Raw genomic sequence first — 27,720 nt, 5'->3', positions numbered from 1 at the left:
ACTGCATCGTCCCTAATAAATAAATAAACAAACAACAAAAGAATTATAACAAAACCCACTGCTGCACAAAACAATTAGGTTATTGAAAAAAAACACAAATAAGGAATAAACTCTGGACATTAATCAGATTATTATCATTAATAATACTTTAATACTAATAAACCAGTTTATTTTCTTTTAGAAATAAAAAAAGTAAAGTCTGGTCAACATCTGGACTCAGACAGAGCGTGAGAACAAACTCAGACTCAGTCGAGTCAAAGAAAGACTCAGAAATATAAAACTAAAAAAAATTAACTATTTCATGTTTCTATTTAACAGTGTTTATAAAAAGGTGAACAGGAAAAGGACAGTGAGAGGTGAACAGGTGAAATATTCTTGTTGCGTTCAGGAATCAAACTGTCGACAGGGAGATGAGGAGAAGGACACGAAGGTTGAACAGAACTGGAAAATGGACAGAAAAGCAGAGGAGTGTGTGTCGGGGGAGACAACATGGAGATTTAATCCGCTGATGGTTTGATTGTGTTGATCTTTAATCTTAGCGCTTCCTGCTGCTGTTCCCCCGACACACAACGCCCTGAAATCTCACAGTTTCATCCACACTGACATTTTGAATGTCAGCTGAGGATGAATTTTCTTCATGAAATCTTTCTTCCTCTGATGTCTCACAACAATCACTGAGCGTGTGCAGTGATGTTTCCTAATCATGGCATCAAATAAATAAAAATGGACACAAAGAAATACACAGTCTTGGGGAGTGCAGACAGACAGACAAGCATCCAGACCAACAGCAGGAGTGAGGAAGAGGAGGAGGAGGAGGAGGGTACCTTTCTTAAGGAGCGCGCGGGGAGAGCTGGAGGGAGGTCGCTGACCTGGTGGTGGAAAGCGTCAAAGTGCATCGACAGGTGTTGCCCTACGGGGGGGACACAGCAGGACTGACTGAGAGAGAGGCACACTCACACACCTCAGAGCAGAGAAGAAAAAGAAGATGAGAAGAAGAAGAAGGAGGAGGAGGAGGAGAGGAAAAAGAGTAAGAGGATGGAGAGAGAGGAGGAGGAAGAGAGAGAAAAGGGAGAGTAGAAAGATGCAGCAGGAGGACTGAAGCAGAGAGGAGGTGGAGGAGTGAGTGAAGGAGGGAGGGGGGTGATCGAGGGGCCCTCTGAAGTTCACATGGTGTTTGGTTTTGATTCTTAATATGATCTTAAACTTATTTTAAACGAGAAACTGAGAAACATAAAGATTAAAGGTTCAGTTCAGCCACATCACACAAGCATTTTCCCTCTTAACGTCAGTGTTGAAGTTCATGGGCTGAAGACGAAGAGAAAGAGTTTCAGTTTTGACCTAAATCCTGCTGCAGAATCTTAAACTTATTTTAAACGAGAATGGTCTGTGCTGAGAAACATAAAGATTAAAGGTTCGGTTCAACCACGTCACACAAACACTTTCCCTCTTAGTTAATATTGTCGAGCCTCGCAGAGCGTCTTGAGTTCATGTGGTGAGGTTCTGAGATAACTGTGTGTGATGGGAGTGTAATCTGAGGTTTCTCATCTCTTTTAAAATCCTCTGCTATGATAAATTTTATTTATGATTCACTTGGTTCTGAAGCTCATCTCCTCTTACTTCCTGGAACAGGGCTTGAGCTCCGCCCACCACCTGCTGGCTCCAGGTGGACAGGTGAAACAGCAGAGAGTATGAAGATGGTGAGAGGAGGAAACATCAGAGAGACTCAGCCACATGTTTGAGCCTCAGTCAGACCCAGACTCAGAGGAGTCTGAGACCAGAACCAGAGACTAGCAGACGGGTCAGAACTGTTAGCACAGTTAGCATGTTTTATTTGTTTATTAGCTTGTAACTGACAGTGGCTGACACAGTGTTAGCGGTTGTTGCTAATGCTAACTCTCTCTCTCTCTCTGTACTGACAAGGTTTCAGGTGTATTTAGCCACGCCCCCTCGTCCCCACAAGCTGACAGGATTGGTTCCTGAGGTTTGTGACGTATGAAACCCTGAATCTGTGTTTATGAGACTGTGATTGATTCACTGCCGTTCAAGGTGGAAACACTCAGTTGTGGTGTTGATGATCACATGTCTGTATTACATAAAAAACATCATAGAGATGATAACAAGTAACATAAAAAAGGAAATATCTGTGACCACAGTTCAGACTGAAGTAAACGCCAACAGGAACATTTCTGACCTGAAAATAAACAACAACAACATTACACCAAAACAAAGCACCACACACACACACACACACACACACACACACACACACACACGTTTACATGCAGTAATGTCAGAAGAAACAAAAAAAACAAACATCCACAAGTGAACACACAAGAGAAATGAGTCAGACTAACACACAAACATATAAGACACACACACACACACACGCACACACACACACACACACACACACACACACACACACACACACACACACACACACAAACACATGTAAGACACACACTCAGCAGTAGAGTCATACCATGAGGCAGGTTGCGTGGGGGAACAGGAGGCGCCATGACGCTGCCAACGTGGGCAGAGAGGAAGGGGAGGGCTTCTCTGGTACCACTGTCCAAACTCCAACTACTGGGGGTGGTGAGGACTAGAGGAGGAGAGGAGGAGAGAGAGGAGAGAGAGGAGAGAGAGGAGAGAGAGGAGGAGAGGAGGAGAGAGAGAGGAGAGAGAGAGGAGAGAGAGGAGAGAGGAGAGAGAGGAGGAGAGGAGAGGAGAGAAAACAAGTAGGAGAGGAGGAGAGAGAGGAGGAGAGAGAGGAGAGAGAGGAGGAGAGGAGAGGAGAGAAAACAAGGAGGAGAGGAGGAGAGGAGAGAGAGGAGGAGAAGAGAGAGAGAGGAGAGGAGAGAAAACAAGGAGGAGAGGAGGAGAGGAGAAAAAACGAGGAGAGGAGAGGAAAGGATGAGAGAGAGGAGGAGAGGAGAGAAGACAAGATGAGAGAAATAAAGGAGAGCAGAGGAAGAAGAAACAGAATAGAGAGAAGAGGACAGGAAAAGGAAAGGAGAGGAGAAAGAGAAAGAGGAGGAGACGAGGAAGAAAGGAGAAGACAGGACAGAAACAATGGGGAATGGAAATAAGAAACAAAGAAAGGAGGAGAAGAGAAGAGGAGAAAAAGGTGGCGAGGGTGAAGAAATAAAAGACAGGAGGGGATGAGCGACTGTATTTTGAGATATAATCCGTCACAGTGAGTCTGAGTAAGTGTCTTCTACCTTTCTCAGCTACAGACAGGTTGGGGTCGCTGCAGGGTTTACATGGACCGATCACCTGGTGGAACAACGCCCGCTGGAAGTTCACGGGCTGAAGACGGCGAGAAAGACTAAAGGTCAAAGCCTGTTACACTTCATACACAAGTGTCTCATGACAGTTCAAAGAGTCTCTGTTTCCACCTAAATCCAGCTGCAACAGTTACAGATCAAATATCCTGAGAGAGAAAATCACCAGTCGCATCATGTGGTTTATATTTACACCTGAAAAACCTGCAGCTTCACTTTAATCAGAGGGTTAGGTTTGTGTCTACAGTTAGATACAAACAAGATCCTTGTTCCTCCCGCCTGTCGCTCCGTACCTGTCCGTTCTCCGTGATGTTGGTGTACATCGCGCTGCTCGGCCGCTCTCTGTGCGGCGGCAGCAGCATCAGCATCTCTCTGTTGTGTCTGTATTTGTCTGGTAGAGAAGGAGAGCCGACTGCAGAGGGACAGAGGGGGTGGGGGGGTTTTTAACAGGAAATTAACTCTACTGTCAAACACACACAAACACGTGACGTCTGTTCCTCTGGGCACTACAAGGTTAAAGCCTTCACTCCCACTCATTCACTCTTTTTCTCCTTTACATGGGGCTGCAGTTTATGTTACTCTTTAGTTTTATACTTCGTCCATGTTAGTCTCATAGAGCTTTATTTGTCCCTATTTCTTTAAGAACAACATGAGACTTCTTTGATTCACTGTGTTCTTTTAATCTTTAACTCTCCCCTTCATGTTTAGAAATACAATTCTTTTGAGATTTGAGAATAAACCTTTGTCAGAGAATTGAAGTTTCATGGCTTCCTGACCCGATGCCCATGATGACAGTTCACCTTTTATTCTGATCCTCCTACTTCACAGGGACTGTCTGAGAAAGTATTTAAGCTTTTCTCTCCAAGTTTTAGTCTTAAACTTCAGGGGTGATTCCTGTCAGCTAAAGTCGGTTAAACTGTTACACAAAAGACCAAAGTTCACCACGGGGCGAGTTCCTGTTCAAACAACAGGAGGATGAAATAGTAGTGCGCTTCTTTGATGTTACCTGCTTTGAAAAAGTGATCGTTAGGTCTATCACAAGTGCTATTAGCAGCAAATCAACAGTCTCCATGGAAACAGCAGAATTTCTTACTTAACTCTTTTCCTTAACTAAGGAAACCTTTGAAGAGATAAGTAACTCCCTCAGCTGAGGAGAAATCAAACCTTAAGTGTCAAATAGAAAACTTCAGGTGTTGTGAATGTTGCATGGTGTAGCTGATCTGCTCACCTCTGATGGTTGAGGGGGTGGAGTTTATCATCTGAGAGGGCGCAGAGTGGGTGGAGCTAAGGCTGGAGGAGGAGGGGCTTGCCTGCAAAGAGAAAACGTGACTGTGGTGAAAATCAGCAACACAAACAAAAACACTCACATAAAATCTGGACTGAAAAAGAAAATGATTAAAAACAAACCTACAGTGGTGATATAAAGTCTGACTGGTGGAGAGAGATCCACTGACCTGCATGCGGTAGAAGTCCTCGGGGTGCTCCACCACCATGCCGTCAGCCAGGATCAGCAGATTGCCAACGTTCCCCATCTCACTGGAGTTGTGAGAGGAGAGAGAGGAGGAGGAGTTTCGCACTGGAGTCAAAACGGCTATGGGACTGGGAGGAGGGAACGAAGGAGCGACAGTGGGGGGGGGAAGAAGAGGAGAGAGGTGGAGGAGGAAGAGGAGGAAGAGGAGGAAGAGGAGAGAGAAAGGCGTCGAGGCACAGGGAGGAGAGGAGAGGAGGGAAGGAAATAGGAGCCATGCAGAGTACGTCCCAAAATCGGAGGGAGGAGGCAAAACAACAACCAAAACATGCAAAATATGATTTGGTGGGAATGAGAGTGATGCAGGAGTGTTCAGCCAAGACCAGGCAAGAGGCGACACACAGGGTGATATCATGGGAAAAGGAAGACGGAGAGAGAGAGAGAGCGAGAGAGAAAGAGAGAGAGAGAGAGAGAGAGGGGGAGGAAATGGTAGAATGTCAGAAAGCATGATGAAGTGCAGTAGACACACAGAGATGAGCGAGAACGCAGCAGGTAAAGTTTTTTTTTGTGTGTAAAAAATGAGCAAAGATCATTAATGAGACAGAACCAGTGAAAAAGAGATGAAGAAGCTGGTGAGAAAAAAAGTGTGTGTGTTGACTAATTTAAATGTGATGAGGATGTGACACCGTGTGACTATGAACGGATGATTGTGTTGTTCAATGAAGACAAAACAGGTGTGTGTGTGTGTGTGTGTGTGTGTGTGTTGCTGACCTGTGCCGGTGCATGATCTTGAAGCTCTCGGGGCTCATGGGGCTGTGAGAGGCCAGGATCCCTCTGGGAGTGTTGGCTCCTGAGCCGGTCTTGTCTAAACCAGGCAGACCCTGCAAGGCCACATAGAAACACTGCTCTGAATGTTCACGCTGCCCTCGGACACGTGCTTGTGTTAATGTGTGTGAATGTGCGTCTGAAATCAAGAGACTTTTAAACGGAGGTGCCCTGCAGTTCAACATATATAACGGAGTGAAAGGCTGTTGCTGCGACAGTTTCCCTGCACTCACGTGGCAGAGGCTGCTCCTCATCATCTGGAACTGATCGATCAGCTTCTTGTGCAGGGGGCGCATTTCAGGGTGCACCAGCTTCTCGTGCACCGCCAGGCCGACTCCCAGGATGTGAACCTGCGGGAAACCAAGGAGGTTTCTGAAGAGACTGGAAGTTCCTGAACTATTTTTTTCTGTTGGTAAAAATTGTATTTGTTCTTGGTCCTCGCAGCATTCATCCAAAAGTTTTAGCGCCACCATCACGCCGAAAGTTTTCAGATTCTTAAAGGTAGATTGATGATTCAGCTTATTTATGCTTCTTTGTTTAACGTTTTATTTATGACCATTTTTCATGTTATGAGAACAAGTTTTAAAAGAAAAACATTATTCCATAATGTTGGTGCATGTTTACTCTTCACTGAGATCTTCAGCGTCACATAAAATCCATAAAATGTGTATCAGTTAAAAACTTCACAGTTTTTCCAAAGTGGTTAAAATGAACTTGTTTTCCACAATAAATCAAAGTTATATTTTACATCTTCAGAGAAATCTTTACAGCTACTCACATAAGTCACTCCTCCATGTCTCTCGTGACCCGACTCTTTAGTCTAACGCCACAGAGTCAGGTGAAGCTCTTCAGGTGCATGTGCACGTATAGTGTAAAGTGTAAAGTGTGTTCAGTTCACTGTGGTTAAATAAAGTCTCACCTGCTCCTGCATCAGGTCTTTGAGCTGTGTGATCTTCTCCGTGTCCTCAGGGTGGCTGGTGATATACTCCTTATCAAAGAAAGCCTGTGTCACAAAGAAAAACAAACTTCTTTAAGAACATCATCATCAAATTAACAAATGACTAATTGTGTTTAGAATATTTTTAATTTTGAAGTAAAACTACTGCTGTCACTAATTATCATTGTTTAATTATCAGACTGCGTGAACAGTGATGACGACTGAGCATAAGCTTTAATAAGAAACCTGCAGGTTCACTGAGCATGAAACAAGAACATCCTCCTAACGTCTGTGTTTCCCCCGACTCAGCCGTTTACCCAGAACTGCCCCCGTTGATAACTGCATTAATTACCCCCATGTCATTTAATTAGGCAGTAATAAAAGAAACGAGGTGTTTCTGTGACGCCAAACTCACAGAACCTTGAGGCATACCAGGCGCGCACGATGAACTTAATTTGCATTTAACACTTTTGTTTTCGCTGTGTGTCCGACCTCTTGGTATCTGGCGATGCCTCCGTTGACGGCGGCGTCGATGACTCCGTTCAGGGTCATGCTGAGCAGGTTGATGTTGCCGTGCAGCTGCTTGTGTTGGTACTGGCTGATCAGAGTCCGCAGCTCCTGGTTCTTATTCTCCACCACAGAGACGGCGTTTTCTAACGGACTCACCTCCACCTGGGAGAGACAATTTATTTAACATTATTCTCTCCGTGTACAAAACTGTGTTGGTCCTCTGCTGTAAGATGCAGCTGATCTTCAAGTAAAAGATCCAGACAGTGAGTTTCCAGGGCGGGAAATTTGAAGGGTTTCATGAATTATAGGAGTAAGGAAATGTAACAGGAGCATTATCATACTGTCCGTTTCCATTTCACTCACCAGCTCTCTCTTTTCCACCTCGAACCAGCGTGAAATCCCAGGCAGAGGGTGAGTGAGGATCAGGGTGGTCCTTTCAATCCACAGACTCTGAAACACACAACAAGCAGCGACACCCACACACACACACACACACACACACACACACACACACACACACACACACACACACACACACACACACACACACAGTCCTGAATCCACGAGGTGACATGTTTGATATGAGCATCAGCAGCACTGAGGTCTGAACCACTGACAGCTCTCATGTATGTGGAACATGAAGGTTTTTTAACACCAATTAATCAGTACCATGTTAATGTTGATACATAGTGTAATTATCATTCATGTTTACGAACGAAGCTGGAGTTGTGCACTAAAGTTTTCCTTTGTCCATTAAAAAGGAGTGTCAGTAAAACACAATGTAAAAATGTAGGTGAAATAAAGAAACAGAAATTAATTTCAATGAGTGAACGGACATTTTTCCAGCTGTACATTCATTTGTGTAAAGGTTTACAATAGAACAGTTTATCTTTAATATATATCTAATTGCAGAAAAACACACAGATCTTAAAATGAGTAGAAACTGATACGAGCGTTTTGCTTGCTCACCTTGAACTCATTGTCTCGGTCTTTAGGTCCTTTGTGGAAGGGCCGGTCGTAACGGAAACGACGAACGTTGTTGACCCGGTAGAAGCTCTTGATGCGGTCCGGCACTCTGTCCATCTGCAGCACGCTGACGCTGTCTGGTACCGGTGTCACGGCGTAGATCTGGAGGTCTGATCCTCACAGGTCAAAGAACTAACTCGATAAATGTCACGGAACATTTGCTTCTGATTCTCCTTCTCATGATGAAGTAATATTCAGATCAATCTGTCATAATTGGACAAACATCAACACACACACACACACACACACACACACACACTCTTTTTCTGAAGGATACACTGTGCATCACACTGCAGAATAGCCTCATCTGGCTGATTGGGGTGCTGCATTGCAATGGCTTGTGGGAATTCTCCCAGCATCCTTTGCTGGAAGGCCTCTAACCTTTCGTAGTCATGGCCACGACAGACAAACTCTTTGTTCTGGAGAGGACAAAGACAGAAACAAAACAAAGTTTTTCTAAAAGTCTTCCTCTCTAATATTAATAGTCAGAATATTTGGACTCAGTTTAGACTTTATCTGTTTCATTCATTAAATTACTTCAGAAAAAACTTTGTGTTTGCATCAGTACGTTTTTTTTTAAAACTGACACTGTACAACGACACTAGGAGATAAATGTTTAACTCACTCTGAGGAAGAAAGGGAACTTCCGGCCGTAGAACCCGACCCTGAAGAACTCTGGCTCCAGACGCTGCTGCTCCATGATGTTGTCATAATATGCCGCCTCCATTTTCTTTAAACACACACACACACACACACACACACACACACACACAACACACACACACACACACACACACACAGTCCTGAATCCACGAGGTGACACGTTTGATATGAGCATCAGCAGCACTGAGGTCTGAACCACTGACAGCTCTCATGTATGTGGAACATGAAGGTTTTTTAACACCAATTAATCAGTACCATGTTAATGTTGATACATAGTGTAATTATCATTCATGTTTACGAACGAAGCTGGAGTTGTGCACTAAAGTTTTCCTTTGTCCATTAAAAAGGAGTGTCAGTAAAACACAATGTAAAAATGTAGGTGAAATAAAGAAACAGAAATTAATTTCAATGAGTGAACGGACATTTTTCCAGCTGTACATTCATTTGTGTAAAGGTTTACAATAGAACAGTTTATCTTTAATATATATCTAATTGCAGAAAAACACACAGATCTTAAAATGAGTAGAAACTGATACGAGCGTTTTGCTTGCTCACCTTGAACTCATTGTCTCGGTCTTTGGGTCCTTTGTGGAAGGGCCGGTCGTAACGGAAACGACGAACGTTGTTGACCCGGTAGAAGCTCTTGATGCGGTCCGGCACTCTGTCCATCTGCAGCACGCTGACGCTGTCTGGTACCGGTGTCACGGCGTAGATCTGGAGGTCTGATCCTCACAGGTCAAAGAACTAACTCGATAAATGTCACGGAACATTTGCTTCTGATTCTCCTTCTCATGATGAAGACACACACACACACACACTCTTTTTCTGAAGGATACACTGTGCATCACACTGCAGAATAGCCTCATCTGGCTGATTGGGGTGCTGCATTGCAATGGCTTGTGGGAATTCTCCCAGCATCCTTTGCTGGAAGGCCTCTAACCTTTCGTAGTCATGGCCACGACAGACAAACTCTTTGTTCTGGAGAGGACAAAGACAGAAACAAAACAAAGTTTTTCTAAAAGTCTTCCTCTCTAATATTAATAGTCAGAATATTTGGACTCAGTTTAGACTTTATCTGTTTCATTCATTAAATTACTTCAGAAAAAACTTTGTGTTTGCATCAGTACGTTTTTTTTTAAAACTGACACTGTACAACGACACTAGGAGATAAATGTTTAACTCACTCTGAGGAAGAAAGGGAACTTCCGGCCGTAGAACCCGACCCTGAAGAACTCTGGCTCCAGACGCTGCTGCTCCATGATGTTGTCATAATATGCCGCCTCCATTTTCTTTAAACACACACACACACACACACACACACACACACACACACACACACACACACACACACACCACAGCAGGAAGACGTGAGAAGAAGAAGTCACAAATAGTTTGATGATATTGGGAATTTTTTTTCATGTTCATCTGAAAGACCTGACAGAGGAAACAGGAAAACTATCATGAGTGACGTGTCATGTGACTCACCCGTATCCAGCTCAGACTCTGGTAGTCGTACAGAGATTCATACTGGAAGGCCAGCTCTCTGCAAAGGGGTATTCCATATTCCCAACACTGAAGAGTGCGCGCACACACACACACACACACACACACACACACACACACACACACACACACACACACACACACTTTCTTAATGTTCACTTCCCCTTCTATTGTTCTTTCTTCACTAAATAAAGTTGATCATGATGAACGCCTCCTCCTTGACGAGGTAGTTACTAAAAGTGACACTTCCTGGATGTGCCCAGGAAACAGCTGCCAAGTCCAGCCCAGTTTTACTTTTTTCCCCTCACTGGGTGACTGAACCAGCTGTGCTAGAGGACTGTCAGCTGTTGGTCACTTCCCATCAGTGCAAATCTACATCAGAGTTTTTCTTCCTTTTTTGGCCAGAAACCTGCCAATTTATCTGTTTTTTAGAAACATTAGGAAGAGGATTATGTTTTCTGATCTTTTGTGGCCAGTCAGAGAGGTGTTGCTTCCCTGTGTTACTAATCTTACTCTGATATTAAACACCCACTCCTGTTGCACTCTCAGACACTTCCTTTTCTTTTCTTAGTTGTCGTGGTTTGTTAGAGTCACCTCGGGAACTTTGTTACTCCCCGTGTTCCCCGGGACATTTTTCTGGTGTTGTAACAACACAGATTAAAATCACGGGGTGAATTAAACTGAACAGAAGCAAAGCAGCAGATATTTCCGTTATCAGTTTACCTCTATTAAATCATTTCAAGCCGGCTAATCTTTCCCTCTGGACGTCCTCTGTCTGCCACAGATACGCACATGTGCACACGGAGCGTCGCGGCAGAGCGGTGACGTGTAACAAATAACCTGATGATTAACCAAGTTGATGTGAACTACGCTCGTAGTTACTGTAAGTAAGTGCAATAAAACTTTCGCAAGTAAAAAGCCAAAACTTTATCAAAACACTGTTCAACCTGCATAAATGTGAACATGTAGAAACAAGCGAAAAAGAAAGCTGCCTGTCTGTCATCTGACCGTTTAGCTTAGTTTTCCACAAGACTAAAATGTGGCACCGCTGACTGAGATAAGCAGCCCCCTCAGTGTTTGTGTGTGTGTGTGTGTCTGTGTCTGTGTCCGTCCTTACCTTTCCCTTGTTGAAGTAGTGGATGACCTTGCGGCAGAGCCCCTCCTTGCGATGCCACTCTGTCTGAGCAGGATAGTGCAGGAACTCTTTGAGAGGCCGCTCGTCCCAGTGCAGCAGCTCCCAGTACAACAGCAGAGTGAACGCAGCCTCTGTGGACAAACAACGCCAGTGTTTTATACAGTGTGCATGAGTGTGTGTGTGTGTTAGTGTGTGTGTGTGTGTGTGTGTGTGTGTGTGTGTGCTGTACCGGTGTAGTTCTCCGCCTGTAGATGCATATCACACAGTTTGTGGATGTAGCGGATGTACATCTCCTCCTTGTTGATCTCTGACTTGTAGAAGTTCTGAAAAGACACAGACACAAACAGTTTTCATCCAAACTTAAATAGTTTCTGTGCTTCATCAGGTAGAAACAAGTACTGAAGGATCTGCAGTAAAACAATAAACTATAACTGTTTAGGTGAGTGAGATATCAACATGACATAAATCTTACCAGGAGGTTCACAGTGCAGCCAATCTTCTTGTTCTCTGTCTCATCTCCCTTCATACAGTCTCTGAAGAATAAATGACACTTTAGCAATTAAAAACTGTAGCCCCTCCCCTTCCTCTCGTAATGAGCCTCTGTTCCACTGGCTCCAGCTTCTATAAAAAAGTGGACTGGACAATAAGTTTGGGCCGATATTCAATAATAGCGAATATTGTGATATTGGCTATACTGTTCGTTGTGGTCCTGCAATGTACCTTCTGAGTTACACTGGTGAAGGAACCTGGTCCAAACCCAACAAACACATTTTAAGGACTGGATGCACAACAGCTAAAAGACTGGTAGCAAAAAAACTGGAAGGACGCAGATCGACTGAAAGAGTGACTGTGGCTTCAAACTTTCCTTGAGAGGATCTCCGCGGAGTATCTGCATCAGTAAGTCAAATGAATCACCTCATTTTTTCTATTTGAAAAAAAAAAAAAGGTATCCCATAAGTCATAGTCACTGTTGCTCTGTCACAGCCTCATGGGAGCTGTAGTTATTTAATAATAATTAAACATTAATCATAATAATTAATTTCCTCTTTGTCAAAATCACAACAAATAAGACGCCAACATGTTGAGGAACAGCCACTGAAAACTACTGGAAAAGCAGAAACACATTTACACTGTATGTGCTGAGTGTGTGTGTTTGTGTGTGTGTGTGTGTGTGTGTCTTGTATGTTACCGGTAGTCCAGCAGTCGCTCCATCAGCCGTGTGACTGAGGTCACAAAGGAAATCCCCGTCTCCCTCCACGTCTCCTGCTCAATCTTCTCCAACAGACTTCAGAGAAAAGAAAAAAGAAAAATCAGATGCTGAGCTCGTTTTACAAACTGGCAACTTGTGTTTTGACTCTGTTGTTGTTGTTGTTGTTGTTGTTTAAGTCAGATCTCTTTATTTCCTTGAAACTGGTTCACTTTTTCCCCTGAACAACAGGCCCATGTGCACAGGGCAGACTTCCATCAGTTAACTTGGCCTTTCGGAGAAACAGTGTTTTCAACAGTTCATAGTTGGTTGGTGGTTAGTGGTAAAGAACTCAGATGGTAATGTGGTTAAAACCCACAAACAGTGTTTTCTGAGTAAGTTGTGCAACTGTTTGAGTTTGTTTTACTGTAAGAAGTGATGTAACAATTTCTATCAATAACGATAAACCGCTTTTGAAATCTGAGTTTTAGTTTCCTCTGAATTAGCCAACAGCTACAAGTTGCACTCACACTGAATAGACTCTGAGAGGTGATATAATAATAAACCTGAACGTTTTTGTTTCACTGCAGCTTTTACAGACTCAGAAATCCACAACACAAACCACCAGCTGATAACGAGGTATTGGTGATGTCATACCTGGGGTACGGCCCAAACAGCTGGGTTCTAGTCCCGCAGCACAGAGCAAAGCAAACACACAAGAGCAGTGTTAGAGCAGAGAGACAGAGAGTTAATCTGTGTTACCAAAGAGAGGCAGAGCAGAAGGATCAGACTAGTTTCAAATCAGAGGCAGACACAGGGAGAGAAACTGTGAGGAGTAATCTGACTGTCTTCTTACAGCAAACCGAAGAGCTCTCTGTAGTTCTCGTCACCTTTCCCCTCGGACACCAAACTGTCCAGCTTGTCGATCAGCTCAGCCTCCACCTGCACGCACACACCAAGAAAAACAAACACTGGCTTCCTCCAAACTATCGGGACTGTTTGCAGTTGTCCTTAAATGTGTGTGTGTGTGTGTGTGTGTGTGTGTGTGTGTGTGTGTACCTGTTTGAAGTTCCCGTTCTTGCGTTGCTCCCAGTCCATCATGTCATGGAAGATGGGGATCATGATGTTTCGAACCTCCACCTGAGGGACCAGCGTCACTCCCAGGAACGGACCGATCATACCGGGGATGAAGTGGATCTTATTCTCACCTGCAGCCAGAGAGTGTGTATCAACTCTTTAATCTTTGATCAATCAACCAATAAATCTAAATCTGTGTGCGAGTTAACCATTTCAGCACGGAAACGGAATTGGACACACATTGGATTTCAGGAATATATTTATATATATATAATATTTTTTATAATTACAGTAAACTCTTTGAGAGGCGAACACAAAGTCTTACCCAGGTTCTGCCACATGCTGAACAGTTCATAGGTCATCATCACTCTCATGTCACCGTACCTGCAGAGGCACAAACATCAAGTGATTAGTCCCAAAAACTACTAATAATATGTAAGAAGACTGTAGAGCCTTTAGATGAAAAGGTTAATATAGGTCAAACTACTGTTTAAATAACATATTTAAATGTAGTTCATGTCTTGACTTGGCTAAAACAAGGGAGTAAGAGGGTGAGGAGATTATTTTCGGGGGTTACGGGTTGATTTTCAAAATAAATTAATAATAAAGAGTTAGCCAAACGTTGGCTAACTACCGCAGAGTGGCTGAGCGGTGGCTTAAGATGCCAGCTCAAGATGAGAAGAGATGGAAGAGATATGTGAAGTTGGACCAACTGAAAGTAACGTTACAAAGTCAAGTTCAAATGAAAGACGTGAGGTGCTGGCGACAGATTTGGCCTCCAACGAGCAGGAGAGGTCAGTGACCTCAACGCAGCAGAGAAGCGGAGGGTCGCTCAGTCACCGGTACCGACTCCCTCACTGTGCTGCTCATGGGAATAATATTATAAAGAGTACAGTTCTGATCTGTATAACTTCTGTTATGATTTGGCTGCTGTGTAAAATATGGAAGTTGTTTTTAATGTTTTCTTTCCATTCAAACATCGCAGTTGCTCAAATATGTGCTGTGTCATCGTACATGTCTCAATCCAGGACGTCGCTTTTTGATCCTGGGATTTGGTGGAGAAGGCCTAATAGAGATGGGAAACGGGTTTCCCTGGTGTGACAAAGAGTGTGTTCCTGCAGGAGGGAATAAGAAGGTCTTTGTAGATTCTCAGCACAGATGACTCAAAACTGTCCGGCATAGAGAGTTGGCAGTCTGTAGTGTTTTGTGGTTTTGTTGGTGCACGGCTCTCACTTGTCTAAAACCTTCTTCCTCTTCGCAGGGCTCAGGCTTTCCAGCTGTAAACTGGGCTGGTTGATATACAGTACCGCCAAACTGAAGTAGGAGTTCCACACCTGCTCTCACACACACACACACACACACACACACACACATTAAAGCATATCCATTAATAACATTAATGTTAGAAGCCACATTAGCTCCACTGATTCATGATGATTCACAGTTTTCTCTCCCAGTAGAAAAGGGAATCGAGCTGACGATGCAGTCTGGTGCCCTGGTCTGTGATGCAAATCCCCGAACAGCTGAATGTTACATTCCTCATGTTTTTGTCATTGAAAGTGAAAGATATATTCAGCCTTATATTCATGTTGAAATGACCCATTTTGAGACACCTGTGGCAGATTAACTGAGCAAAGGGACGGGGAAGCCTCACAGATTTCCAGCGGTTTGATTCAAATCTCATACCAGACAGTTTGTGGGTGTGTGCAGGGACGACTGTGGCTCAGTTCCACACACGTACCTTAAAATCAAATTCTGCTTCTGTGAAGTTCTTGTGCAGAGCAGGAGACAGATACTGAGCTGTGGTCAGGATGATGCTGCAGAGAGGGAACACACACAAACAGCTGTTGTTAGGGCAAAGTTGGGTGTTATTTAACTAGAGCTTCACAGTTAATCAAAACATTATCGTAATCAAAATGTGTCCAAGTGCAATATCCAAATCGCAGGAGCTGCTATTTTTTGATAAAGGGAAATCTGTCGCAACCTTTTTATGCAATGTTAGCGCAATAAACATTGTGGTGCTGCAGAGACGCCCCGGCCTACAAATCATATTGCAATCACACTATGATATTTCAATCATGCTTGAGTCAGTGATACATGCGAACACTGTTAGATGTGTGTGTCCAGGCTGTCGGTGTGTTTCATGTCTTACTTGCTGGTGAGGAGTCTCATGACGTTCCAGTCGCGGGGGAAAATGCTGAGCTTCATCAGATTTCTAAACACACACAGGATCTTCAACAAGAACTCCTGGAGATGGACGATGAAAGAAGAGGAGGGAAGAGTCTCTGAGTGTCAGTTTCTCTCAAAAAACATTCAAAACTGTCATGAGGAATTTTCACTTTTCTTTTGTATGTTTCGAGAACTACAGCACCTTCCCTCACACATCACCTGACATAAAGGCCTTGAAACACTGAAGTTTACACTTGTATATTTCAGCCCTTAGGAATCTAATTAGTCAGGCTGCACAGTGACATGATTGTAATAATGTTTCTAGCTGCATGTAGGACGTCAGCTTCCTGTACCTTGAGCTCCTCCTTGCTCTGAAAGTTTTCCATCAGGTGTTGGAAGTGGATGTCTGTCATCTGGCGGAGAAGGGACAGGAGGCAGGACACGTACTCTCCCTGTCAAATGGGGGGAGCGGGGGGAGGCATGTGAGCCAATCACATGGACGCAGACAGCAGCGCATGCACAGTCAACGTAAGTAAAGCCCATAATAAGACAAACACTCTGTACAAAGAAAGGTGTAGTGGACAGAGGAAGTAAGGATTAAGACTGAGACTGAGATAAAAGGAGTGAAATATGAATGAAGAATAGTGGAAGTCATGTGTTAACCAATCTCTAAAATATATGAAATTATAACAAGAACAAATCATTCAAGTGTATGTGGGAAAAACTAAGATCTTTTCCAGAAATACATATAACAACGACAGGATGCAAGGAAGAGCAAAACACAACTTTTAATAAGAATTATTAAGGCATGCAGGGCAGCATGCAAAGAGAGAGGAGGAAGAGGAGAGGGAGGAGGATGAAGACCGAGTCGTGTCTAATGGGAGAGATACCAACAGCTGTGAGGAGACGTGCGGTCAAACTGTTTTCTAATGTTTTCCGGGACGTTTGTTTATATTTATTTTGAACCTCACTGTGACATATTCTGTTAAAACTGAACCTGTTGTCGTTCAGATGTGAGGACAGAATTTTGTGATAATACAAAGGGAAAATAAACAACAATAATATATGGCTTAGGGTGGATGAACATGCAGACAGATGCAGGATGGACGAGGGTCGTGGGAGGTGAAGTAGTAGTAGTCGTATTGTTAGTTACTAACAGTGATCTCCGCGGTGCACTGCGGACAGCGTTGACCCCTTACCGCCTCCTGCGATTGGCTCTTGCTCATGATGGACAGCAGGGTCTGCAGGAGGACGTCCAATAGAGACTCCACCATCATCTCCACCTCCTCCTGCACTGACGTGTCCTGGAGGAATGACGTGAAGGAAAGGTTTGGTGAGACGGTGGAAAAGGGGAAAGCAGCGAGCAGCGATGGGAGGAGAGAGTGAGGAAAAGGAGAAGAAAGAGAGGAAACAAAAGAGGGAAGTAAGAGGGAGAAGTCGAGTGAAACGTGTTTTATTTGAGTAAGTGTGTTTGTTTATGGCTGGGAGGTTACACCGACATCAGGATTACTGGGGAAAGAAACTTCACACTTTTAAATCTCACATTTGATGCTTCATGAGTTTCTAGGTTAATGACACAAACTCTCAACCTCATGGACAAAAATTAAAGATTTATATCAATCACTACTGTTTAAAAACCTGGAAGGAGTCAAATCTTTTGATCATCTGTTCTGAGTTTAGAATAAAATGTCTCAGCAGCAGCAACTGAACTGGCTCGAGCTCTGGTCTCGATCTTCCTGGAGGATGATTCTTTTTGATTTTGGTGGATTTGGTGACACGTTTTCATTTCAAGATTTCCACTTCAACAAAACACAATCAAATGTGTGTGTGTGTGTGTTTTACCAGTGAGCTGGTCTTGATAATAGAGAATATCGAGCTGAGTATTCCAGAGCAGATGAGCAGCTCTTTCTGCTGCCTCAGATGGAGATGGATGTGATGCAGGACCACAGGAAGCAGGATCCTTCGAGACTCTGACGACACAAACACAAACACACAAAGACATTTATTTTGGTGCTGGTTCATCCAGAACACGTTCCCCTTTCACATCACAGAGGATGAATCGGAGAAAAACAATAAGATGTGTTTGTGTCTTTACTAAAACCCTCACCTGGGAAAGAGAAGAGCCTGCTGTCCACAGTCCGGGCTATGGACTGCAGTTTGACCACATCCATGGACTGTCCTATGTGCACCGTGGACGGCATGCTGCCCAGAGTGCCGCGCACAAACTCTGCCACTTCTTGCACCGTGAACATCTGCAGCAGCTCATCGAAGATCGCCGGGAACGAGTTCAGCAGAGCAGCCTGAGGGAGAGAGGGGGGAGTGAGTGACGACGGAGGGAGGAGATTTACAGAGAGAAAAGGAAGAAGAGAAGAAGAAGAGAGGGAGACTGGGCTGCATTGTTAAGCAGCTTCTGTGTTTGTAGTGGAGAGAAATGTGACCAAGACTCTGTAATACAGCAGACGACAGCAGAGCTGAGAAAAACAGTTTCATCACATCCAGTGGAGTCCAAAGTGGCCTCAGACTCTTGGCCTCCACTGATCAGGTGTATGCTTCATGCAGGTGAACATGACCGTGTCCCGGGGAACTTTACTATTCAGGCTCCATTTCATGACACAGTTTTGAGCCAATCACCTGGTATTAAGTGTCGACTTCATGTTCTAAAATTCATTAAATGAAATGTACTTTACATGGAGGCTGTTCACCATTTGAGGCATTTGAGAGGGACACAGGAGAGTGAACAAGGAAAAACTCATTCATTAGTAGATGAGAAATCACAGCGAGATCAAAAGGGAGCGATTAAGAAATTACAAAAAAAGGAAAGGGTTAAGAAGACAGAGCGTCAAAAGCAGCAGAGAAAAGTCATTAAAAACACAAAGAGAAGCTACAAGTTTTAGTAACAGCACAATAAAGACGGTGCAGCAGAAAAGACTTTAAAACAGTTTGAGTTTACTGTCGACAGGAGTCGGTCTCTGTCGCTGTACAGAATGAGATTCAGGAGGGACGGTGGTTGTGCCTGGACACGGGTGTGTTGTTCTGACAGGAAGCCAACACTCAACCACAGATTCAATGAAGACGTGTTTCAAGGGTGACGTGCCTCTTCTCCAAGAGCAAATATCATGTTTCAGCTACTGGATCGATTCACTATCAACTACTCTGATCATTACTTTGACTTTGTCTATAAAATGTTTTAATTTCCTGACTCAAAATTTCCTGCAGAGATCTCATGAATTAATTGTTGTGTCCAGATGGAACCAGAGAATATCTGACATATTTTTTATTAAACAATGACTTCAATGATTGATTGATTATCAAAACAGATGTAGATCATTTCTGTTGATCAACTGATCATTTAAAAATGAATTTGGAAATCACAATTCTAACAATAAATATAATATAAATATGTGCAGCCACTCAGGATTTATTTAAGAGCTGAAAGTGTGTGTGTGAGTGCAACATGACAGGAAGCAGCTGGTGGGAGTGAAAACTTGTTCTGAATCCGGTTTAATTAAAGTTACAGGACTTTGATCGGTCAGTAAAGGTCATCTGAGGAATGTGTGCCTGTGTATGTGAAGGCAGTCGGGGGTGGGGGGTGGTGGTGGTGGTGAAGGACCACAAGTGTGTGCGTGTGCGTGTGGTTAGGCTCACAAACAGCTGAACAGGTGAATGAGGACTCTGGGCTTCACACAGGGAGCGGGGGTGTTCTGGTTTTCATCCAGACGTCTACTTACTGACAGTGGAGACGGCCGCAGAGCGTTGGAGCTCCAGGCCTGAGTGCAGTTGGCTTGCCCGCTGCCAGGAGCCTGTCCTGGGGCAAGGGGCTGGGCTTGGCCCAGAGCAGGGGCTAGTGCTAAGGGAGCAGCAGGCCCAATGCCAGGGCCTGGGGCTTGATTTGTGCCTGGACAAGGCTGGGCGGCCTGTGGTGCATGGACGTGGAGGGAAGAGGCCGAGGAGGAATAATAAGGACCCGATGGATGGAGCAGAGCATAGTGGGAGATTGAAAGAGAAGGTGAGGGAGGGAAGGAAAGAAGCAAGGAGAGGTCCGAGGTACAAGTAGAAAGAGGTAAATAAAGGAGATAAAAATCAGATTAAAGCAACTAACAGAAGCTGGGAGAGAAGCTCAGGAAGAAACTAAACTATAAGCAAATACAATTCAAAAATCATGGGATTCGCTTAAAACTAATGAGAGTCTCACAAACTACAAAGACACAACAAGTCGCAGTTACATTTCAGCTCTGAAAAAAAGGTGATCACTTCATCAGAGAAGCACATCAAATATCTATTATTTTCACACTTGATGCTTCTTTGAAAAAAAAAAAAAAAAAAAAAAAAGACCTATAAACAAAACATGATGAAGAAACTGTCGAACTTGTGCTGTTCCCTTACCTGTGTGAAGATGAGGGTCTCTGAGTTGCGGCTGTCCAGGCTGAGGACGAAACGGATCGACTGAAAGAGTTCCTGGATGCTGGTGCGAAACTGCTCCTCCTCCATCCCACACGTGGCCCGAGAGTAAAGGATCCGAGACTGGACAATAAACTTAAACAGGTACTCCAGGGCCTGAGGGGAGACAGGGAGAAGAAACATCAGTACAACATCAATAATGTTTTAAACAAACAAACATGGTCAACTTGAAGATTTATCATCCAGGTCACTTGTTGTTGTCGACACATTAATGTTCTGGTGAAACACAAAAAGATTAAAAACTAAACTGAAAATAAAAAACTGAGATGATGATGAATAATAGTTTGTGGAAGAATAAGACAGATACAGGCTGAAACTGTGGACACACACACACACGCACGCACACACACACAACCACACACACACACACACACGCACACACACACACGTTGAAGATGGATTAAAGAAAACTCAGATCTGAACCCACGGCTGCAGCATGTGTCAAAACTATCCTCAATAATTCACATCGTCCACTTTTACCCGACAGTGTGACCCATTTGAGACAGATGTTTGAATCTGATAAATATTTCAAAGTGCTGAGCGGCGTTTGTCTGCTCATGTGCTTCAGATGGAACATCTATTCTGAGCTTTGCCTACAATGTGAGGCGATGCTGAATGTATGCAGTCAGCTTTCTGTCTGTTTACAAGGGGAAGTGGGAAGAACGGGAAAGGTGTAAAAATGTTGATAAAGCTTTTTACATTAAAACACTGTGCACATGAGTCACTGAGGAGAAGAGGAGATGAAGCGTGTCAGACATCAGAATAAGGATGAGGATCTCTGCAGCTGCTTGTTTGTTTGTGAAAAACACATTCGTAGATCCAGTCTGTGTTTTTTGTTCAGCAGGTGACTGTGAGACGCCTCCAGCCTGAACCAGTGTTTCCTTCTCTCTTTACATGACCCATAAAAACTAAACAAAGATGGAAGCTTCATATTTGGCAAAAAAAATAAAAAATTAACATTTTTTGGAAAACAGAACTGCATAAAAAGTAGGACACAAATATAAACACAGCTATGAAGTAACATGCAGAGATTTACTTGAGTGGCTGATCTCATCATGCAGTGTGCAGCCTGTGGGTGTATAATGTAAAATGCAATGACAGCACATGTTGTTTAACATTCACCTCATTCACAGCATTAGCTATTACGTAACTGTTACTGTTACTCATATAAACTATTCGACCTCTTCAGTCAGGTCACAAACCACAACTCAGCTGAACTTGTTGAGGAAGCTTCATACGAACTCTTACCCTCATGGCTTCCTGTATGTGATCCTGCCTGACCACCTCTGCAGAGCGGTCCATGTACCACTTCAGGCAGCGGATCAGCTCTCTGAAACACAACAGACATTAAACACTGCATCTGAGCCAATGTGGTTTTTCTGTCTGAGATTAACCCAGGCTGTGAACACAACACTGACATATCATATATCAATATCAAGCTGATATTGTGAACTTGTTAACATGTGGAGTTATGTTTGTATCATCTGATGAATTAAAGTCCAGTGTTAACTCTCTTTCTTGGAGTGTTTGGTCTCCTGAGGGAACTATCTATTTCTTTAGCTGCTAAATGCTCCACTATGTTCACCAGCTGCTCCCTGACTGAGTCTGTCTGCTACTGAACAGGAAGTGGTCAGCAGCAGTGGAATACGTGTGCCTGCTGCCGCTGAAAACAACACAATGAGAGTGGTGAGAGTGAACCTAGTATAGTTGTGTGAAGCCGACGACAGCTGCAGATTCAGTAACTCTCTGAACACCACGAGTGACTCCTTTCACATGGTCACACTTTCATATAGTGTAATTATAAAAAATACTGTTTAAAGATGCTTTAATGAAATAATAAGCAACAGGTTCAGAACACAGCCAGCACCAATTTAGAGAAATAGGTGTTGGCTGTCTCTATAATATATATTATAATGCAACAGATGCACATGGCTTTGGTCTGAAGTGGTGATAAATTCATCAACATTTCAAATCATAAACAACAAAAAAAAAGCACTTTTCTATCACTGTTAGTTGGCAGGGTATCACACTTCTATGAGACATCTGAGGTGAATTGTGATTATTGGGAAAGCTGGATAACAAGAAACGAATGTTACTCATGTGCATGTGAGTGTAAAGAACTTCAGGGTGTGGTGTTTGCAGAATTAGTAAAATGAAACTGAGGGATAATGACAGTAAATACCATTCTGAGAAGGATGCTCTGAACACAAACATAAAATCAGGAACACACACACACTTGTACCTGCAGAGTATTAGTCAGAGTGAAACACTCACTTGTAGGCCAGTGCACCGGCAAAGTGTTTCTGGATGTACGTGTCCATCACCGGCCTGAAGTGGTAGTATTTACTGTCCCTGAGCAGGTTTATGATGAATACCTGAGAGAGAGACGTTTAAATTGTAATATATATGACACAATAGTAACACTGAGTCACTTCTGTTATTGGACTGACTCTAAGAGGACTCCAGCTCTTAGTTGGTATTCTCAGTTACACTCAGTCACATTGTGTCTTACCAATGACTGGAACACCAGTGGTCCATATTTGTCCGTGTTGTCGTCCAAGATGGAGAATAAGGTGTCCAGAATGTCTTGGAGAAACTGCCACGCACACACACGCACGCACACACACACACACGCACACACACGCACGCACGCACACACACACACACACACACACACACACACACACACACACATACACACACACAGGTCATTAACTGTGACCACCTATTTATGGGTCAGTTGATCTAACCAACCCTCTGCATAGCTTTAGTGTAACACACTTGAGACATAAAACAGTAACTACAGCACATAACATTTAAAATGTAAAGAGAAGAAATTAAATTTAGTATACACCAATTCAAAAACAAAAAGTTCCTTTAAAAACATTTTTTTTTGGTAACGCTAATTCACAAAACGTTTCATTTTCTTCTGATGATTAATTTCTCATTTATAAAAACAACGGTGTGGTGCCATCTGCCAACTGAACTGACTCACAATACAGGCAGCCACTCTTTCCGTGTAAAGAAACTGTATGACTAATAAATCTTACCATACGCATTTCTAAGAAGCAGTACATAATGGTTAGGCACTCTTAATGAGAGGAACTATATCTGTCTTACAACACTGAGAATAACAAAAAAAAAAAAAAAAAAAAAAAAAACAGTTGACAACAGGCTGCTCGCAAACAAAGCAACCACAAAACCAACTGTGGTAAGTTCAGATCAGTATTCTCAGAAATCACACGTGTTCAGAAACACCAGACAAAAGCTGCCAAGGGGGCCGAGAGGAAGTGTTACTTCACACAGGGAAAGATATGATCCTGTGGTGGCTCACTGCCAGTAATGCCTCTGGATGAAAGCAGTGAAGCAACAATAATTTCTGTGCGTTTATGTGCTGACACTGCAGTTACATAGTTTGAGCAGCTGATTAACTGTGACTATTCTTTTCTAGCCTCCTGGAGGAGTTGATAGAAGTAATCCAGAATCCATATCACCCTAGGAGCAACACGTGGTTTAAAGACTTCTTGTCTGACTGAACCTCACCTTCACTATCTCTTCTCCACTGACGTGTCGTAGCCGGCCAAGAATGTCCATGACCCGGTCCGGATGGGCCTTCCACTTGAGCAGGGCCAGGAGGTCGACTGAAAGACCACAGCAAGTGTCAGAAAACGTGGTGACAGGAGTAAAGAAAAGCACTGGTCAGGCCCTCTGTAGTTTACTGTACATAAAACACCAGGGTCCAGTATCCACACACAGAAAAGATGGATGAATAAAAACAGAGCTAATTTCATTCTTCTTAAGAACAAACAATCACAACATGTGAGGGGGCTTCCCCTGTGATTATCATTAGGGTTCAGCACCACACGTCACCACAGCAGCGCCTCTCACATGCACATTACATATTTACATCAGCTGTTCTGCATGCAGGTCCCACGAATTAATGAATGAAGACAGGGCTTTAAGATCTCACCCGGACACTTTAAATCAACATGGGATCAGCTGAGTACCGTTCTGAGTGAGCTTGGTGGAGGAGAGCTGTGTGGAGATCCAGAAGGTCTCCTTGGTGCTGCGCTGGAAGATGAGGCTGGAGGGGATGCTGGGGCAGCTGTTGAAGTCTTCTTTACAGCAGGGCAGGCCCAGGTAGAGGGCGTGGTTACTGAAGGTCGTGTTCTCATCACACTGAGGCCAACGGGAGCCAGGAGTAAGACGGAGAAGAACGGTAAATTATTTAAAACAGGAAACATAAATTCACAAACGCAAATTCACAAATCACAAACTAACACAACTGGTGACACAGTTGTATAAAAGCACATTTTTGGTGAGTCCATACCTTTGGTTGGTTGTTTTCTCTGAAACACTTTGAATGCCAGTAATTCACTTTTAAATAATCCTGAATTTTGACAGTTCAACAGCATGCAGAACTAGATGATTTTTCACTTCATAACCAGCTCCACCGTCAGTGGTTCATTGCAGAATCATTCTTACTGGAAACTGATCAATCATGTTGTGTACACACATTGTTTTACAGTGGATTCCTGTGGTCAGGCCAATGATTAATTAATGGATATGGGAAGATGTAAAGAAAACGTGCAGTAATTTTAAAAATCCAACTTCACAGTTTATACAAAAACACATTACATATAATAATAGAAACACAAATAAATACTATGCTGGAATTTTATGCTCTTAAGATTGATGACACTTGACACAATTGAACCCACTGGATGTCCCTCTGTTCTCAGAACGGGAAGGCTAGAAATAAACAGACGAAAAAGCAGAAGCAGTAACACAGCAATTTCGTCTGACCTTGTAAACGTAGAGTTCATGGCTCTCGTCTGAAAGAGTGGTTCCATCCTCCCTCATCAGGGGAGTGAAGGCAAAACCAAACAGCTTCTTCTCTCCTTTGTCCTTTGCTGTGGAGTGAAAGAAAAAGGAGAAATGAGGAGAGAGACAAAGATATACAACAGAGAGAGGCAGAGGGAGTTTAGAAAGAAGGAAAAATTTCTCCCAGCTTTGCTTTTATTGTTTGTTTCGGTAAATAATGTATTAAAATCAGGACAAGAAAGTGACATGAAAACAGGTAGATGATAATCTCAACTCTCGTATCAGCCGCTCTAGTCGTCATTTCACTACTGTGAAGATACAGAAGACAATGTAGTGACAAATTCAGTCAAACCACTTCAGCAACATATTGTTTATGTTGATCTCACACTGTTTACTGTCACTGGCAGAGTTAACGTATGGGCCATCTCAACATATTATAATTTTTTTTGTATTATCTCTGCAAGTACAATTAGCGTTTGATGTCATGTCAAAAAATATGAAAATGTACCACAGCCTCTCTTAGTGACATGGAGTTACTCACTGGAGCAGTGTCTGAACTCGAAGCGTAGGTGGGACCCTCTGAAACGGTCGATGGGAATCGGCAGTTTAATCACTTCGCTCCATCGAGGGCTGTTGTTATGGTAGAGGACGAAGGAGCGGTGCTCTGGCATGTTGGGCTCCCCTGAACCCAGACAGATGCAGTCCTGCAGAGAGACAGAGGGATTAACATACATCCTAACAAAGAACTTCACACCTACCCACATTTAATCGTCTCTCTGGTGCACGTGTTTATTTTATGTTTGCCACTGGATCAGTGTTTTGAGGGATGTAATTTCATCAGTGCCTCTTCCTGACACTGTTTTTGTTATATTTGAGAAAACGTGTAGATGTTTGTGGAATCGGTTGTGCCACTTGTCGCACAAATACAGCTCAAAAGTTAAAGGGGCTGGATTTGGTGCAGTACAGGAAGATCAGTCATTTCTTTGCAATGATCATTTTTAACTTTGATTAAATTATTCAGTCTCGTTTTATCTTTGTTGATTCTAAATTTTGGTGTCAGGAAATCAGGTTGTTGTGGCAACTCTGTTACCGGCTTTATTACCCAGGCAGATTGATGAACACCACTGCTATTCCCAACAGAACTAGATCAATAGTATTACGACTGAATCATAAACATATAAATTACAGTTCTTCTGAATTGCTAAAACACTAAATTCATCTCATTTCACCTTTTTGCAAAAACTCTAAACACATTTTCACTCACTAAAACACACTGTGCACTGTGATTCACTCATGACTCATAATGGTAACCAACGATAGCAGTGGCTAAACACAATTTCAGCACAGATGTCATAGCTTACACACAATAACTCAAAGCTGTTCATACTTTATGCTAATTATTTGATGAAACCAATATAAGCCAGTTCAGAGTGCACAGGTAGCTGAGTGTGTGGTGAGTAAGTGAGTGTGTGGTGAGTAAGTGAGTGTGTTGGTGAGTGAGTGAGTGTGTGTGTGAGTGTGTTAGTGAAGGGGGGTGGAGACCCACTTCCTGTCTCTCATGAGTTAAAAGCCACACTTACACTTCATGTCATCAACCACAGGTTATAGATTTTTCACTATTGCAAAAACACAGTTCCTGAAACTAGGGCCCTGGTTGTCAAAGCTCCACACACAACAAAATACAAAACATCTTACATCTCTTGCAAAGGTAAACACTACATCAAAAACTAAATTAACTCTTCTAAATATGATACATTAGCTTCAGAACTTTACACACAAACAACAAATATATAGATCTTTCCACCACCAACTGCACATGACTGTGCTAAATTTAAAACATTTTTCACATTCCTACTTTTCTAATAGTATAAAGAGTATAAAAAACACTATTACTGTATGTTTTTAGATATTTATCATTTGGAACATACTGTAAATATGAACACAGATGCAATGGGGAAACAAAATCTCTTTATTCTCAATAGTGAACCGAAGATGACATGAACATACTGTACTGTAAAACACAGTAGGCCTATCCTGTCTCTGCTCCAATCTGTAAGAATTGTTCCAACTTCTTCTGGACCCGTCCTCTCGCCGCTCCCTGTCCTCTGTGTCCTGCTCCTCTTCCTCCTTCACCTCTTCTTCTTTCTGGTCTGCTACTTTCTTCTCTTACTCGACCACGTCTTCCTCTAATTCTCTCCAAAATTGTCCCCCATTGTTGGTCACACCAAAGAGCAAACCTGACTCCTATTTATGGTGACCAAGCTGTGATTTCTGTGTGATCTGATTGGTCACATGTGTCCTCACATGTGCATTCTGAGTTCAGGTGATTGCTAATTGAACGTGGTGTTTCAGTGGCAGTGTTTAGCAATTAACACACAAAGGCTTTCAATTTTGAATGATGTGTCTAATGTGGAGAAGAATGTGTGTATAGTTCTGCAAATCTGGGCTGAAATTTTGCTCCTTGTGTGTCGAGTTTCAAAATCTGTGTATTATTTTTAATTTTAGTGTGTAAGAAATCGTAAAAAACTGTAAATGTGAGAGAGACTGGACTGACAGTCCAACCCAACATGAGTCCATTTACAGCAGCATCTATAATTCACACCTTCAGAAATGAACAGGTATGAACAGGTATGTCTAAAGGTTACTTCAGCATTA

The 27,720-nt window shown here is 43.0% G+C and overlaps 1 protein-coding gene across 8 annotated transcripts in view; it reads right to left on the bottom strand.

Moving 5' to 3' along the window:
• The window catches only part of LOC130185850 (dedicator of cytokinesis protein 3-like), a 184,838-nt gene that overhangs the window by 5,673 nt on the left and 151,445 nt on the right, over positions 1-27,720 (bottom strand). The window contains exons 16-54 of one of the 8 annotated variants that reach the window (XM_056402566.1): positions 25,607-25,769; positions 25,048-25,154; positions 24,249-24,420; positions 23,785-23,882; positions 22,754-22,837; positions 22,516-22,616; positions 21,490-21,571; positions 20,167-20,337; positions 19,512-19,697; positions 17,891-18,083; positions 17,626-17,753; positions 16,941-17,087; positions 16,137-16,235; positions 15,767-15,861; positions 15,356-15,431; positions 14,848-14,948; positions 13,940-13,998; positions 13,597-13,745; positions 13,394-13,479; positions 13,195-13,221; positions 12,541-12,636; positions 11,824-11,884; positions 11,581-11,674; positions 11,334-11,482; positions 10,199-10,285; positions 9,898-10,002; positions 9,550-9,691; positions 9,269-9,435; positions 7,388-7,474; positions 7,007-7,186; positions 6,497-6,580; positions 5,811-5,927; positions 5,524-5,633; positions 4,739-4,820; positions 4,513-4,594; positions 3,578-3,696; positions 3,222-3,309; positions 2,483-2,602; positions 825-910 (exon numbers count right to left, since the gene is read on the bottom strand). In XM_056402566.1, coding sequence (XP_056258541.1) covers positions 825-910; positions 2,483-2,602; positions 3,222-3,309; positions 3,578-3,696; positions 4,513-4,594; positions 4,739-4,820; positions 5,524-5,633; positions 5,811-5,927; positions 6,497-6,580; positions 7,007-7,186; positions 7,388-7,474; positions 9,269-9,435; positions 9,550-9,691; positions 9,898-10,002; positions 10,199-10,285; positions 11,334-11,482; positions 11,581-11,674; positions 11,824-11,884; positions 12,541-12,636; positions 13,195-13,221; positions 13,394-13,479; positions 13,597-13,745; positions 13,940-13,998; positions 14,848-14,948; positions 15,356-15,431; positions 15,767-15,861; positions 16,137-16,235; positions 16,941-17,087; positions 17,626-17,753; positions 17,891-18,083; positions 19,512-19,697; positions 20,167-20,337; positions 21,490-21,571; positions 22,516-22,616; positions 22,754-22,837; positions 23,785-23,882; positions 24,249-24,420; positions 25,048-25,154; positions 25,607-25,769 — 4,380 coding nt within the window. Of the gene's footprint in view, positions 1-824; positions 911-2,482; positions 2,603-3,221; positions 3,310-3,577; positions 3,697-4,512; positions 4,595-4,738; positions 4,821-5,523; positions 5,655-5,810; positions 5,928-6,496; positions 6,581-7,006; positions 7,187-7,387; positions 7,475-9,268; positions 9,436-9,549; positions 9,692-9,897; positions 10,003-10,198; positions 10,286-11,333; positions 11,483-11,580; positions 11,675-11,823; positions 11,885-12,540; positions 12,637-13,194; positions 13,222-13,393; positions 13,480-13,596; positions 13,746-13,939; positions 13,999-14,847; positions 14,949-15,355; positions 15,432-15,766; positions 15,862-16,136; positions 16,236-16,940; positions 17,088-17,625; positions 17,754-17,890; positions 18,084-19,511; positions 19,698-20,166; positions 20,338-21,489; positions 21,572-22,515; positions 22,617-22,753; positions 22,838-23,784; positions 23,883-24,248; positions 24,421-25,047; positions 25,155-25,606; positions 25,770-27,720 lie in introns of all 8 variants that reach the window. The other 7 variants (XM_056402583.1, XM_056402618.1, XM_056402628.1 and 4 more) reach the window with 7 other exon arrangements.

Source organism: Seriola aureovittata, chromosome 2 (assembly GCF_021018895.1).
Source record: "Seriola aureovittata isolate HTS-2021-v1 ecotype China chromosome 2, ASM2101889v1, whole genome shotgun sequence".
NCBI classification, from domain to species: domain Eukaryota; kingdom Metazoa; phylum Chordata; class Actinopteri; order Carangiformes; family Carangidae; genus Seriola; species Seriola aureovittata.
Note: the sequence above shows the minus strand (reverse complement) of the source record. Positions and strands in the feature narration are given on the sequence as shown.